The sequence below is a fragment of the Rattus norvegicus genome, chromosome 8, assembly GCF_021556685.1.
Source record: "Rattus norvegicus strain SHRSP/BbbUtx chromosome 8, alternate assembly SHRSP_T2T, whole genome shotgun sequence".
In the NCBI taxonomy this organism is placed as follows: domain Eukaryota; kingdom Metazoa; phylum Chordata; class Mammalia; order Rodentia; family Muridae; genus Rattus; species Rattus norvegicus.
The window spans coordinates 58,927,527-58,941,134 of NC_141541.1; the positions used below are offsets into that span (position 1 = coordinate 58,927,527).

General features: G+C 48.5%; 2 protein-coding genes across 20 annotated transcripts in view; one reads left to right on the forward strand and one right to left on the reverse strand.

The window, feature by feature from the left end:
- Window positions 1-11,082, forward strand: part of Ppp2r1b (protein phosphatase 2 scaffold subunit A beta) — a 32,208-nt gene extending 21,126 nt beyond the window's left edge. The window contains exons 15-17 of one of the 2 annotated variants that reach the window (XM_087561921.1): window positions 2,017-2,138; window positions 9,928-10,008; window positions 10,990-11,082. In XM_087561921.1, the coding sequence (XP_087418047.1) occupies window positions 2,017-2,138; window positions 9,928-10,008; window positions 10,990-11,082 (296 nt within the window). Of the gene's footprint in view, window positions 1-2,016; window positions 2,139-9,907; window positions 10,020-10,989 lie in introns of those variants that run through there. The other variant, XM_087561922.1, reaches the window with a different exon arrangement.
- Sik2 (salt-inducible kinase 2) overlaps window positions 8,202-13,608 on the reverse strand; it is a 99,819-nt gene continuing 94,412 nt past the window's right edge. For 6 of the 18 annotated variants that reach the window (XR_015626621.1, XR_015626620.1, XR_015626619.1 and 3 more), the window contains 2 exons: window positions 12,294-12,417; window positions 8,202-11,809 (listed from right to left, as the gene is read on the reverse strand). Coding sequence is in view for 12 of the 18 variants with exons in the window: in XM_087561927.1 (XP_087418053.1) it covers window positions 11,749-11,809 (61 nt within the window). In the remaining 6 variants the exon portion in view is untranslated. 18 annotated transcript variants of the gene reach the window in all.

Consider the following 13,608-nt stretch of genomic DNA (forward strand, 5'->3'; position numbering starts at 1 on the left):
TTGAATATTTTCCTAAGCATTTGGTGCCTCACATCACTCTGCTGTAAACATCTAATTTCACAGTTGCTCTTTTCATCACCTGCAGACGTGCTCCTCTTAAATGAGTTTTATATTTGAGAGATGATTGTCTTGACTGTGGGAACAGGCATTGGGGCAGCTGCCTCACCTTTGCTTGGAAATGCCACATGGTACGCTCGGGAATAAGCCACTCAAGTGTCCCTGTCCCTCTCCCCCAGCCTTGTGCATTGAGCTTTCTGCCAACAACTACTGAAGGGAGAGACAGTGGACCCTTGATTCTTAGATAAGGTCACACATCATGCAGAATCTGTTCTGGCCGCCATTTGAGGCTTCACTGTTCTTCCTGGTGTAGGCAGTGAACTCCCTCGAGTTACCCTGCATAGCAATCGCTCTTCAGCTTAAATCTGGCCATTTTCTCTATATAATAGCTTTTATACCTGATTTCTCCAGGAGCTCTGTGGTGCAGGCTTGGTCTGTTCAGTCCTGTGTTGTACCTCTGCCTGGGCCAGTGTCTGGGATATATTGTTGGTGCTTCATAAAACTGAGTTCACTGAGTGGTTTCTAAAGGGTGTCCTCTGATGGGAACAAAGTCACCAGACTGTCTCACTCTCTCATTAGTACAATTAGTGACTTCTTTGCTCCCAGGAAGCAAGAACTTCTGGTCCAGACCAGTACCCAGCTCCAGGAATTATTTTTCCTTTTTGACAAGGTTCTCTATGTAGCCCTGGCTATCGTGGAACTCTACATAGACTAGGCTAGCTCTGCCTCTGTCTCCCAAGTGCTGGGCTGAAAGGCATGCCGCTACCCCTGGCTTGAGGGATTATTCTTTTGGAATTGTCTGGTTGTCTTGAACATTGCTACTGTTTTACATCTAAGTAGTTTATACCATTGTTCAACTTGTTAGGAAAGGGAAAAGCCAAGACAAAAACACACATCCTGTGTCAATTAAAAGTGACCCATTAATAGTGGAGTTCACTTTAGTGATTCTCTTCTCCATCATGAGCAAAATATTAGACTTGTGCGTCTCTAATGTGCTGCCAATGAATAGGAGCCTGAAGATGGATTTTTGTTTCATAAGGATAAACAGATTAATGTGCTATTTTTTTTTTTTTGAATGAGGCCTTGTAAAAATAAAGGGCAACCTTCAGTTCACGGAAATACCAAGCTTGACTATAGTGATATGGGCCTCAAAGTAGGAGTATGTTTGCTGGAGGACTTTTTATTCAAGAGACAGCATGACAGGTCTCATCTAAGTATAACACCCAGAAAAAGCAGGGTGTCTTCCTAACACCGCTGAGCTGACCAGAGTTGTTTTATTAACCTCCGTGCCCCCTGTGTTCCTCACAGAATCCTTGAGTCCATCACACTGGGGACGGTGGGCAGGGCCTCCGTGCCCCTGTGTTCCTCACAGAATCCTTGAGTCCTGGCTGTCCTTTCTCTGGAATGTCAGCTGCAAAGACGGTCCCCAGCCCATGTTCTCACTGCTCTCCTCCTCCTTTCCGCCCATTTCCTGGCTTGTCTTTCTCTTCCCTCACAAACCTTCAGTCTTCTTCTGTACCTAGAATAGCCTTTACTGTTCCTCATCTGCCTCTGTGGGCCTGCTGTTTCCAGGAAATAACGTCATGTTCAGTTGACATGGAAATCTGGGGATGAAGCACTCACTGGGAAGAAAAGCCAAGCCATTTCTTTGTTGGGAGTTGTCCTTAACTGCTGTGATCAAGTCTGAAAGGAGCTAGGTCTTCTGTTGGCTCAGGGCCCTCCCTGCAGGCTACCTATGACCAAGGTGTGGGGGAACCCCCAGTTAGATCCCAGGGTGTGACTGGAGCAAGAAAGGTACTGGCGAAGGCTGGCTTTCTCTGCACACTTGTGCAGAAGCTTGTGTTGTGGCCCACCATGGTGCTAGGGCAGCTGAGGGCATCATAGCTGGGAGGCACAGGTGGCTTGGGAGGGATGTGCCCTGGTCAGGGACGGTCACAGCATTGCTGTCTATATCTCCAGTGGTGGCACAAAGGCTGAGGAAGCTAGATTTTCCTGTGAAGGACAGTGAAGAGCCCAGCACCCCTGGGGTTGACAAGAATTTCTTCCTGAGACCCCGAGTGCCTGGAGAGGACACTGGGAAGGTAAGTGCCCCTGAAACTTGGGGCCAGAGCCCTGTTGCCGCTGCTATAGGGAGTCACAGCAAGGTGGGCAGAGCAGCAGTTCCCACACCTGCCCTGGCTCAAGGGTAGAAGAGTGTAGAGTCCTGCTCTGTTCTACTAACTTTGTGGCGTGGTGGTCTCATTCAGATGTGTGGTTTGGGGTCTTGAATCTTCCACAGTCTGAGACGAGACCCGTGTAACCAAAGGGTAGACTGGAAAAGCTGGTAAACTTTCTTCACAGGCTGGGAAGTTATCGGCATGGTTCTATTTAGGGACGAAGAGTCCATGCCTGATGTTTTTTTTCCTGGATGTTCTACAAGCCCATTTTGCCTTCTACAACCATGTGAAGAAGATGCAGAATTCTCCTTCAGCAGTCACCGGGGCCCCAGCTGTGTCCTCGGGGCCAATGATAGAAGGGTGGCTGTGATGTAAAATAAATGTTAGGAGTGGACGGTCTGAGCTGCCTGGTACTGCTACCAGGTTAGATCCAGTGACTGCAAGAGGTCGGCACTCACACACTCCAGTGGATTTGTGTGATTATCCACTGACAAAAAGGGTCTTTAAATTACCTGGCTCTTCACTTGACACAAATGGAGGCCAAGCAATGTTTCCTGCTCTGAATGCTTGCCTTTCTGTGTCTGTGCACACTGCTGTCCCCTGCCTGAGTTGGCCAGCTGTCTCTGGTTTCGGCAGTCCCACCGGTGCTGTGTGGTGGGAGAAAGTGCTGGCCGAGTGCTGCTTCCAAAGCCTCAGCAACCTCAGCCTGGCAGATGATCGAGACGCCAGCTCTTCACGTCCCTTTGACAGCTCTGTAGAATTTCACTGAAAGGGAAGACCTGGCTGGAGTAGTAGAACTGATTCTTAGGGGCCCGAGCCACACCTTTCTTAAAAGGAGCTGTTCCATTTTCCAACATACTCAGGACCACTTAACTCAGGAGCTGAGAGCCCTTACCACTGAGACATCTGCCCCTGCCACAGCTGACGAAGTCAGCTCTGAAGAACTCTGGCTGAGGACAGCGTTAGCTGTCATTTCCTGAGCTTCCTTTACTGCCACCCCTCGTCAATCGTTTAACCAGATACCTTTGCGGCACATGTTTACCTTGGACACATTTGTGGTTGGGAACCTTCCTCAGAAGCCAGCTGTGCTGTTTCTCTGAGGCTGCAGCTCATTTTATCCACAAAATTCCCTTCTCTGTGACTCAGGGAGCCCGCCTTGCTTTTGTTTCACTTCTTTCACTTCAAGCAAATGCTCTGGGGGCAAAATGGAAAGGACTTTGCTTTTGCTGGGCAGTGTTTCACGTCAGGGACCTAGAGCCAAGTTAGTGATCCAGGAAGCCATCCAGTTGCAACCCAGAAGTTGTTCTTAACCCTTTTCTATGGTGTGTGCCAGTTCACTGATCTGTCCTCATAAGGAGAACTCTGGGAACTTAGTTCTTGACTGGCCTCAAAGCCCTAATGGAGTCATCTGATGTCATAAGGCTGTGCCTGCTGCTTGGTCCAAGCAAGCAGCCCAGGCTTCCTCCTGGTGAAGGGTGGATGTTGCTTCAGTGTCATGGAGAGAGGCTCTTGGAAGTCTGCACGGTCTTTGTGCTTGATGAATCATATTCTCAAATGCAGGAGCTGCCAGGGAACAGGCTGGGCCACTGATCACACTGCTGCCTCCAGGTTGGCCCAGCCACTCCCTCCAGGGTAGAGGTTGCCCTCTGACCACAGCTGCTGGCAGGACTGTCAGGCGAGGGTTAACAGTGGATTGGTTTATTGACTCATGAAGGAGCTGTCATGTGATTTTAATGAAAACACTATTTCCCTGACTACAGTGATGTCAGTCTTGTTGTTGAGGAAGGAGCAGCTGTGAGGGACATTCAGTCTCCTCACTGAGCCCAGGTCTGGAGACTCAAATCCAGTGAAACATCCAGAAATAATTGGGTGCAGACACTGTGTTGAAAACCCACACTCCTCTTCCTTTTCTCTCTCCCTGGACAGTCTGTCCTGTATAGACACTGAGCAGGGCCCAGTCCCTGCACGGAGTCTCAGCTAAGAGTCCACCTTCCCCGTCGCTGGCTTGCTGTTTTCCCTGTTTCTTCCACTTAGTTTCTGGGCCCCTAAGGTCTCTTGGTCTGTGTCTCCTGGCATTTGTCCTCTTCTAGGATCTAAGCCAGCACTTGGTGACCTGAGAGGAAGTTCAGTTCTGGTAGGCAGTTGGTTTATTCCCCAGACTGAGAGATACATGGCTGCCGGAGGATATGAAGAGCAACTCTTAGGCCCTGGCTGTGGCTGCTTGAAGGGTAGGGGTTTAACTGCCTGGCTAGAGGATTAGTCTTGAACCCCAAAAGACTAGAATTCAGGAGGCCCACCCAAGTACAGTCAGAGGACGGCTGCATATGAAAGCCCAAGGAGGTTCAGTCATCTCCAGAGCACCCTAGCTAAGGAAGTTGGATCCCATAGGCTACTGATAGGTTAGAGGTAAGCATAGAAGTAAAGGGACTGGTCACAGGCCAGCTAGAGCAGGTCCCTAGGCTCTGGTATCCTATGGCTCCCTGAGGACTGAGGATTGTCTGTGCAGAAAGACTCCCCCAGGCTTTCTATATGCATGAGTTTAATTACTTCAAAGACAGAGAGGAAAAGGCTGCCTAGACAGGGCTTGTGCCACTGTGACCAAAAAACCTGACTAAAGCCACCTAAGTGTTTAGACTGGTTCACAGCTTGAGGGGACAGTCCATGGTGGATAGTCACATTGTGTCTGATCACATCGGTGAACACCGATTCCCTGCTTGGCTTCCTTTTCTCATTTTATTTATTCAAGGCACCCACCTATGGTGTGGTCACCCACATTCAGGATGGCTCTTCCCTCCATACTTAAACACTTTTGGAAACTTCCTCACAGACAGATGCTGAGTACTTCTGTGATTCCAAATCCAGTCCAGGGGACAGTTTCAATGAGCCCTCAGATTCTTAGAGCCGGTCTGACATCGTGGCACTCATGACCAGTGCTGCCCAGAACTCACTGCCAAAGCTTCAGAGATCTCAGGGCTAAGTTGCCAGTGAGGGTAATCATCTTTCAACCAGTGAGACAAAACTCCACAGGCAACTGCATAACCATTTTCTACCCTAGGGTCAGACAGAGTATTGTGACAAGCAGCCAAGGGCAGTTGGTGGCATCTTAACATTTCCATGTTAAAGGGAGGAGCTGATTCAGGCTGTTCCCATCTCGGATGGGGACAATGAGCCCTTAGTGACCTGTATAAGTTGGTGGCAGGCCTAGGGACTAAGGACTCAGTCCAGATTTGTTGCTGCCTCCTGCTCTGTCTCTGGCAGGGAGGGGTGGCACTACTCACCTGCACTGCCTGTCTACCCACCGGGTTGGACTCGGGAGCCAGCCTCTCCTTTCCCAAGTCTCACCTTACACTGGCCCTTCATTTCCCGGGACCCCTCCAACTGCCTGCCTGCCCTTTGGCCCTCACTTTGATGACTAATTTGGGTTTCTGTGGTGACCTGTAGTTGCAGTGGGTCTCAGGCTGGACACAGGCAATGAACTGGATCCCTTGCCTGGCATGCTTTGTAGGGAGGCTTTGCCTTCCTCTTACCTCTGCTGTACCCCATCCCATCAGCTTGGTGGGACATCTTGGGGGTCAGAGTCCTCAGGCACTCAGTCTCTGTTACTCCATCGTTGGGGAATGAGTAGGAGGAAGAGAGGAAGAAGCTTTCAAAGCCTATCTGTGGAGGGAGTGACTCAGTTCCAAAGGTTCAACACCCAACTGCCTCATTTTCTCTGGGCTTTGAATTTTCTGACCTTTCTGCCCAGGCAGCTTTGGGGGCTTGGCGCCGGGGCAGTCTGTGCCTCTGCAGTCATTACTCACCCACTTAGGTGCTTTGCTTGTTTTACCCCCTCATTGCCAGCTGAGGTCAGTCCAGCAGTCCTTGGGAAATCCTGTCAGAAACATACAAAGGGAGGGAGCAGGGCTCCCTGGCTCTGTAACCATAGATACAGAGGAACTCAGCAAACAGACTCCTTCGGCCGGCCGGGGCAAGCTCCCCACTCCGCCTGACCTCTCAGGCTCAGCCTCAGTCATCTGTGGTCGCATTCTGTGCCTGGATTGTGGCAGGTGTGTCACTGATGACAGCTCCATGTTTGAGGTGCAGTTGTATCCGGTTTACTCAAGACCCATATCACTGGATTCTATGTATCGTATTCATTGCTCAAGAGCTGTTTAGCCTGTGGAACTCCTGGCTGGAGGCACAGTGGAAGGGCAGAGCTGTGCTGTGACGAGCCCGAGGTGGAACAAGTGAGGTCTGTGTGAGAGTTCCCGTGTGGCCACACAGCTCCGGACACTTAGTGCATAGTGCTTGTTTAGGCAAACAGTTCCTAACACTGGAACAACACAGGCAGATTAGCGTGGCCCCACATAATTATGCCATGCAAGCTCATGACGTGGTCCATATATTATGGGAGGGATGGCAAGAGGGGTAATACGGTGGATATTAGGGAAGAACTGGACATGTAGGTAGGTATGAAGATGTCAAAGTAAAACCCATCATTCCATACACTAAAAAAGTTAAAAACATTCAATACCAAGATTAAAAAAAATAACTTGAGTGGTCAAAGCCAGTCTTGCTCCTGGGAACTGCAGGCTGATCTTGGGTTCCTCCTTTCCTGGACCCACTTGCAGGTATGAGCACCCCTCAGATACAGGTGTCACTGTCAGAGTAAGGGCTTTTCCCATTGGCCCAGGGCGAGCCTCTAGATCCTGGATGTACTCCTCTAGAAACTGAGCTTCTTTCTGTAGGTGAGGTTTCTGGGGAAGAGTCCAGAGAGCTCCCTGCATATCCAGGGACTCTGATCCCACAATTCAAGGCATGGGGAAGGGAGGAAAGGACCGCTCCTAGGAAGGAAGCCTCAGCTTGTCAGCACTGGCCACAGGATGGCTAGAGGTTTTGGAAATGTGCTTACTGCTGCCTGCTGTGTTCCCGAGCTGGTCAAGCAGAGGCCACAGGGTAGTGCTCTGGCCTCTATGGCCTACTCTTTATTGTTCTTCATAGGGCTTTCACTTGGCATGGAAGTGAAGGGTGTCCTTAGACTTTGGGGAGGCTTGGGTGATTACCTATGAGAATATTACAATGATGGATTCATTCAGTGGATCAGTGGGCAAAGGTAAAGTTTGCTAAGCAGGCACTGAAATATTGGGGAAAGAAAAGAAACTTGTACTAAATTCTCTTCCGAAGAAGAGCTACTCGAAGGTAGGTCAGAACTGTGCACACGCGCAGTGAGGGTTCTGGGCTTCTAGTCTTATACACACCCTCACATCCACTGGGCTTGCCTCAGTTTGAGAGCTGTTGCAGTTCTGTTCTATATAATATTGGCCCAGGGGAATGGCTCAAGTAATGGAAACCAAATCCCATCTGCACTCACTGCCAGAAAGCAGGATCTGATCCTGCCCTCTTACTTACTTAGGCCTTACAAGTCTAGCTTGGCTAAGGGGATTATCCAGAACTCCAAGGGCAAAAGGTTATTACCTAAGGATGTCTGTCCTTGTGAGAAGTTCTTGTGTGTGTGTGTGTGTGTGTGTGTGTGTGTGTGTGTGTGTGTCGTTCATGTCCCATTCACAGACCCCAGAAGTGACACTGACTAATAACAGCGCTCTTTGCTGGCCTTCCTGTATTACTTGCTCTGGGGGAGCTGAACTAGAGCACAGTGTGCTTGTCTTTGTTCCTCTTCCTGTGCAGACTGCAGTGATGGCTTTGTCTTGACACTACACCAAGAGCATTAACCGGGCTCAGTGAGGCCCTGACGCTGCAGGCTGTGCTTAGCACTGTTTCCATCAGCCATCTGTAGTGGCTAACGTGTACTCAGGCAATTTAGGGCGAGGTATTATTTACCCTGCTGACGTCAATGAGAACATATTATCCACTGTCTTTTCTGTAGCTTGAAATGAGCACCAGGGCTCAGAGAACACAGCCACCTTCCACAGTTTGAAAACTCTACCCACTGCTCAGTGAGGGGTAGTCCTTCCTATACTCATATGAGTCTGATATTCATATCACAAGGCCTTTAGAAAACAAGGTGTTTTTTATTTTAATTCAGGAGGGTTGGAAACATAAAAACAGTACATTTTCCTTGCAGAAAATTACTCCATTTACATAACCATTTGGTACAAACATCATTTATTAAACTGCATTTTAGGCAATTCCTAACAGAGTGACAGGTGACACTTTGATTTTTCACACTGGAGCTATTATGATTTGCACACAAAATACCAAAGCTGTTGAAGTTGCCAAATTTCTCTTAGTAATTAAAAAGTACAAAAGAAAAAACTGACTACAGACAGATTAAGTAAGTCACAGAGCGAGTGAATCCAGCTGTTCTTTCTGCAATAAGCAAACGGCCTTGCCTTTCTAGAAAGTGCAAACAGTCTCTAGCACTCTATCACAGCTGCAGTCCCCCAGAGGCCACCCTGTAGGTAGCCCCCTTCCTGCTGCTTTCTCCTTTTCTCTTTCTCAAACCATGAGTAGCACTGAGGGTGCCTCACCACTTGAATTTCCGTGACTGAGCAAATCCTGGAGTGTAGGCATCAGTTATCTGTACTTGGAAATGCAACACTATGCCATCCACGGGATGTTGTTTGTACTTCTATTTTTAAAGCTACCCTTACTCGCCCATTTTGGTTCTGAAAAGTCCTAGCATTCTACCATCAAGCATGTTACCATTCTGTAATCCTGAAAGTGTCGAATAAGCCTTCCTACTTGTCAGGACTTAATTGTGAAGAAATTCAATGGGCATAGTGACATATTCCTTTAACCCCAGCACTTGGAGGCAGAGGCAAGAGCATCTCTGAGTTTGCGGCCAGTCTGCTCTACGGAGTGAGTGCCAGGACAGCCTGGGCTACACCGTGTTTCAAAAGAAAAAGGTGTTCTAGTGCCTTCCCTTTAGGATAAAGGTTGAGTTCATGATTCTCTGGGCGTCTATCTTCTCGAGTCGACTCTGTTGGTCCCTTTCTGCCCTTTGGAAATAAAGGAGGGGCATGTCCTTCCAATATATACTTATAGAAAGGTGTCTGTGTCTCCCTGCGCAGTGCAAGTCACCCAGATGGCTGCAGTTATCACTCAAGAGCACTTAGAGCCAGGCATCTATGGAGGCTGCAGTTGTGGGGGCAGGGCTCCAACACAAGCCAAAAGCCAGGCAAGGAAGGAGCTTGACCCTGCTACCTCCACTTCTGAGCTCTGTGCCCTCAGCTAAGTCATGTATCCTTAAGAGCTTTGCTTTTCTCAGAAACATGGACAGACTCTCTCTAGCTAAGCTTACAGAAGTGTTGAGGGATCTAAGCAAGCACTCGGAAGTGCTTGGTAAATTGCTGTGAATATGGGCAGGCAAGCTGAGTAAACGGGACTCGGACTCGTAAGAACCACACTTGCCTAAGCTGTCTGTCAATCAGTGCAGACATTTGCCCCAATTTGCTCACATAAAATGTGGACAGATGATGTGGTGCAACTAGGAATGCTGGGAGTCTTCCAGAATCAGCCAGGCTGTTGGAACCGGTGAAAATGGCTCAAGCAATCAGCGAGAAGGTGTTGGGAGGCCAGAGACTCCAGGGCCCACAGAACCTTTGAAGGGTCGGTCGGTATCTCACTCACATGCCAGGGAAATGGTGGGAAAGTCATGGAATCTCTCACTTCTCTGAGCTCCCGAGCCAGGGAACCAACAAAATGACAAAAGTCCCTGCCTGGACAATGACTCCAACTTACTACCTGTTCTCCAGTTTCTACCTTTGATGTCTAGGCACAGAGAGAAGGAGCGGCTTGTGTGGCTTCCAAGGAGGCAGTAGCAGCGGCCCAGCTTAGGGGCACAAACACAGCAAAGGTCAGCCCTGGCACAGGGACTCTGCGACTGCCACTTCAATCACTGTCATCAAGGGACACTACACACTGTCTCTAGAGGAGGAGGAATGTGAAAAAGTCACCTGGGCTATGAGTTTTCTGTAAACCAACAGGGAACTTAACTCACTGTTGGCATGAGTGTAATCCAGACTGGAGAAACTCTGATCCTGATAGATTTAAGAAGCAGGCTTGATTAGAGGCTGGAGAACCTGTAGAGGAAGGAGAGCCCAATGGGTCCCATGTCCTGAGCTGCTGGCACACCTGGGGTCCTTGATCAGCTGGCCTAGAAGCTGCTGCTTTTAGCTCCTTCAGTTTCTGGTTCACCACATGGTCTCTCTCCAGCCGAGAGCATACCCTTTCCCCAGTCCTAGTAGCCCTGTCTTAGGTGTGGTGCTCCTAGGGTATAGGTAGAGGGGTCTGTGATGACTATCCTATTTAACAGAGCTCTGGGGCAGGGCAGAGGGTGCTACTCCACAGGGTGAATTGTCCAACAGGGGGAAGGAGGGGAGCGTACAGAATGGGGGGTCCTGTAACAATGCAGTAACTCAATTACAAAAGTTAGGAGGGAGCATGAGAGGCAGAGGTTGAAGTCCTCCCTCCCTCCCTGACACCAGGACCCAGTTTAAATATTTCTGAGTTCTCGATTTCTGGGATAAAGAGACCTTGGCTTCCTTTTTCCTAGGATGCAAAGCAAGAGGAAGGGCTTTGTTCAGACCAGCTCTTATACCTCCCATCACTTCCAAAGGCTTTCCCTGGGCCCTCATTGTCTCCCACTGGGTAGATTCTAGAGGGTTATGGACATACAGAACTGCCCCCATCTTTTTTCCTAAGGTGGCAGAGTTCAGGCAGGCCATGTCAGGGGCAGGATGAGGGCTGGTGCTGGTCAGGCAGCTCCCTGGGAATAGAGTGGGACCCCATATCCGTTGCTTTTCTGTTGTATTAACACCCTCTCTTTGCCTTACAGGGACCAGCATGTCAGTTGCATGTAAATACTAGAGACACACTTGCCCAATCGGAAATTGCAAAACTAAAGCATTTCCCCCAAAGCACAGAGTAATAATACCTACGGATAACAAAAGACCATAAGCAAAAAATAAAAGAGTACCACACATATTGCACTTTTTGCTGAATGAAAATTTTACCTCATGTTTGAATCACCAGTCTCTTTGGAGAGGCTCGTTTACAAGATAACAAAGCTAAGGGTTACTATACAGTAGTGTACACACTGCTGATGTGAACCGACAGGCAAACATGTCAGTATTTCAAAGCTGCCTCTCCACAAGAGTGGGCCTAAGCCGCCTTAGTGTTACTTTAGTACTTGTGAGGAGAAACGACTTGCAAGCTTCCATGGGTCACTAGTTAGGGGCAGACACAGAAACAATCAGATGAGCAGAGAGCTCGTCTACTCTCACCAGCCTCCATCTCATGAAATAAAGGTAGCCGTGGAACTAGGGATGTCTACTTGAAACTGAGGAAGGAGAAAATGGGAGCTTACGACTGGTTCCAGCTGGATGATTCTTGGTCTTCACCAGGCGACTGTCCTCACCTCCTCTCTGTGTCAGTGCCTAACAGGCTTGGCCGCTGATGAGGTTCCCAACTTCTCTCTGCAGCCTTTAACCTTCTGACAGCCTCTCCGCAGCCCCTCATCTGTCGCCTAACTGTCCTGCCATAGCTGCTAGGTCTCCTGGGCTAAGCAGCTCACAGCCTGTTGGGGGGCAGGGGTTTATGCCAATCTGTTGCGGTCTGTTCCTGCAGTCCTGAAATGAGCGGCCCCCATTTTCAATCTGGAAGGCATTTTCATTTTGTCAATATTACAGCACTTCTGCAGTATATTTTGGGAAAACATTCTCCTTCAGTCTAAACAAATCAAGCCCCGCTTTATAACTTGGCTTATTTTGCAAAGCTTTAAACATATCAGAGATCTTAATGAAATGATCTCTCCAATGAAATCATCAATCTTAAGCACGAGGAGGAACAGAATCAATAAAAGAAACACAAGTTATCCTTACTGGATTTTCAGTTACTAAATCACAAAAACGACAGTCCCTCCTGCTATCCACTCCTGCTGTAACCCACAGCCCAATTCCAAGCAGAGTGCATTTCCAAAGCAGCCTGGCACCAGTGGGGCGCCCAACAAGTACAGTCTCTGGACAGCCTCAAGACTGCTTGAGTCACCAACACTGGCAGGGGCTGGGCTGGGCTGTGGGCCAGGATGGCTCTCCGGAGACTTCCCATGCCTAGTCTTCCCTTGCCTGCCTGGACACTTACTACAGAGAGGAAAGGCAACTTATAGGTGTTTCTAGATGCAGCATCAGTGAAGTAGCTCTCTTCTTGTGCTTTAAGGAAGACGCTTTGTGCTTAGTGCATTCATCTGCTGATTGGACAAGCCACTCTAAAGAATAGAAATTATAATTTTTATAAATAATACTGAGTTTGTAACACCTGGATGTCACTGTGCAAACGACAGATTACTAGTTACTTCTAGATATCTGGTTGACTAGGTATAGCATCTATTTTTCAGAGTGAGTTAAAGGGTTAAGCTTTTCTCGTAAATGACTAACACATCTGTGGTTCTTTTAATATTGCTATAATACCTGAACATTTCGTACAAATCAAAACTAATGAAATTAAGAATTCTGATCCCACATAGTGAGAACAGATGGAAGGAAGAGCCTTTGGATTTAGGAAGGACACAAGTGGAAAGCTGGGTCCATATGGAAAAAACAGTGTGGTGAGGTGGGGGAAGGCACACATTACCACCTCACAGGGCACACAACAGTTCCTTTGTTGTGCATCTTTAAAAAGGTCTAAACCCTATATGAAATTTCCCAGTGTGCAACCCTCCATAAGCTCGGTACAACAGAGTGGCAGTCAAAGGAACCACTATAGCAGAGCAGATCGGAGGTCCTCCTGGAGCCTGTGCAGGAAGAGCCTGGCTTCCCAGCTCAGGGCCTGAGTTCCTGTTGCTCCCTGGTTTCTGCTTCAGCCTCCACTGGGATAGGCCTCCTGCTGTAGCCCTGAGCACTCTAACCACAGGCCATGGGGCACTTTGAGAAGGCATTATTGTGTGCTCCCAGACAGGGTTTCAGGGGTCAGGACCAGCTGCTACTCAGTGTCCTGGAAACACAGCTTAGGCGCTGCTACTTTGTGATGGTCTTGAGGACACCCTGCACCAATACCTTGGTATGCCTTGAAGCACTTTGCTGTTGTTCGGCTTGGCTTTAGGGAAATATATTGCCTTTCCCTCCTAGTATGTGATATATACAACACACATTTTTCTTGCTTTTACCAAGCCAAATGAACCTTTGGTGTAAAACCTAGGTCTATGCTGTCACTTTATGCAAACATTTGTTGGTTCCTCCTTTGAGAGCTTGCTCTACTCTACCTAAGGGCATGCACTCCAGCCTCCAACTACATTCTAGCCCTTGCCACAGAAAATTCTGTGGTGGGACAGAGCCAGGAGGAACATCTATCCTAGTCAAACCCTGATTCCAGTTTGGAAACTTGATTTTTCCCCGTTAGGGAAGAGGGGAAAAATAAGTTTTAAATTTAAATGGATGGAATAAAAATCGAGATCCGGTCT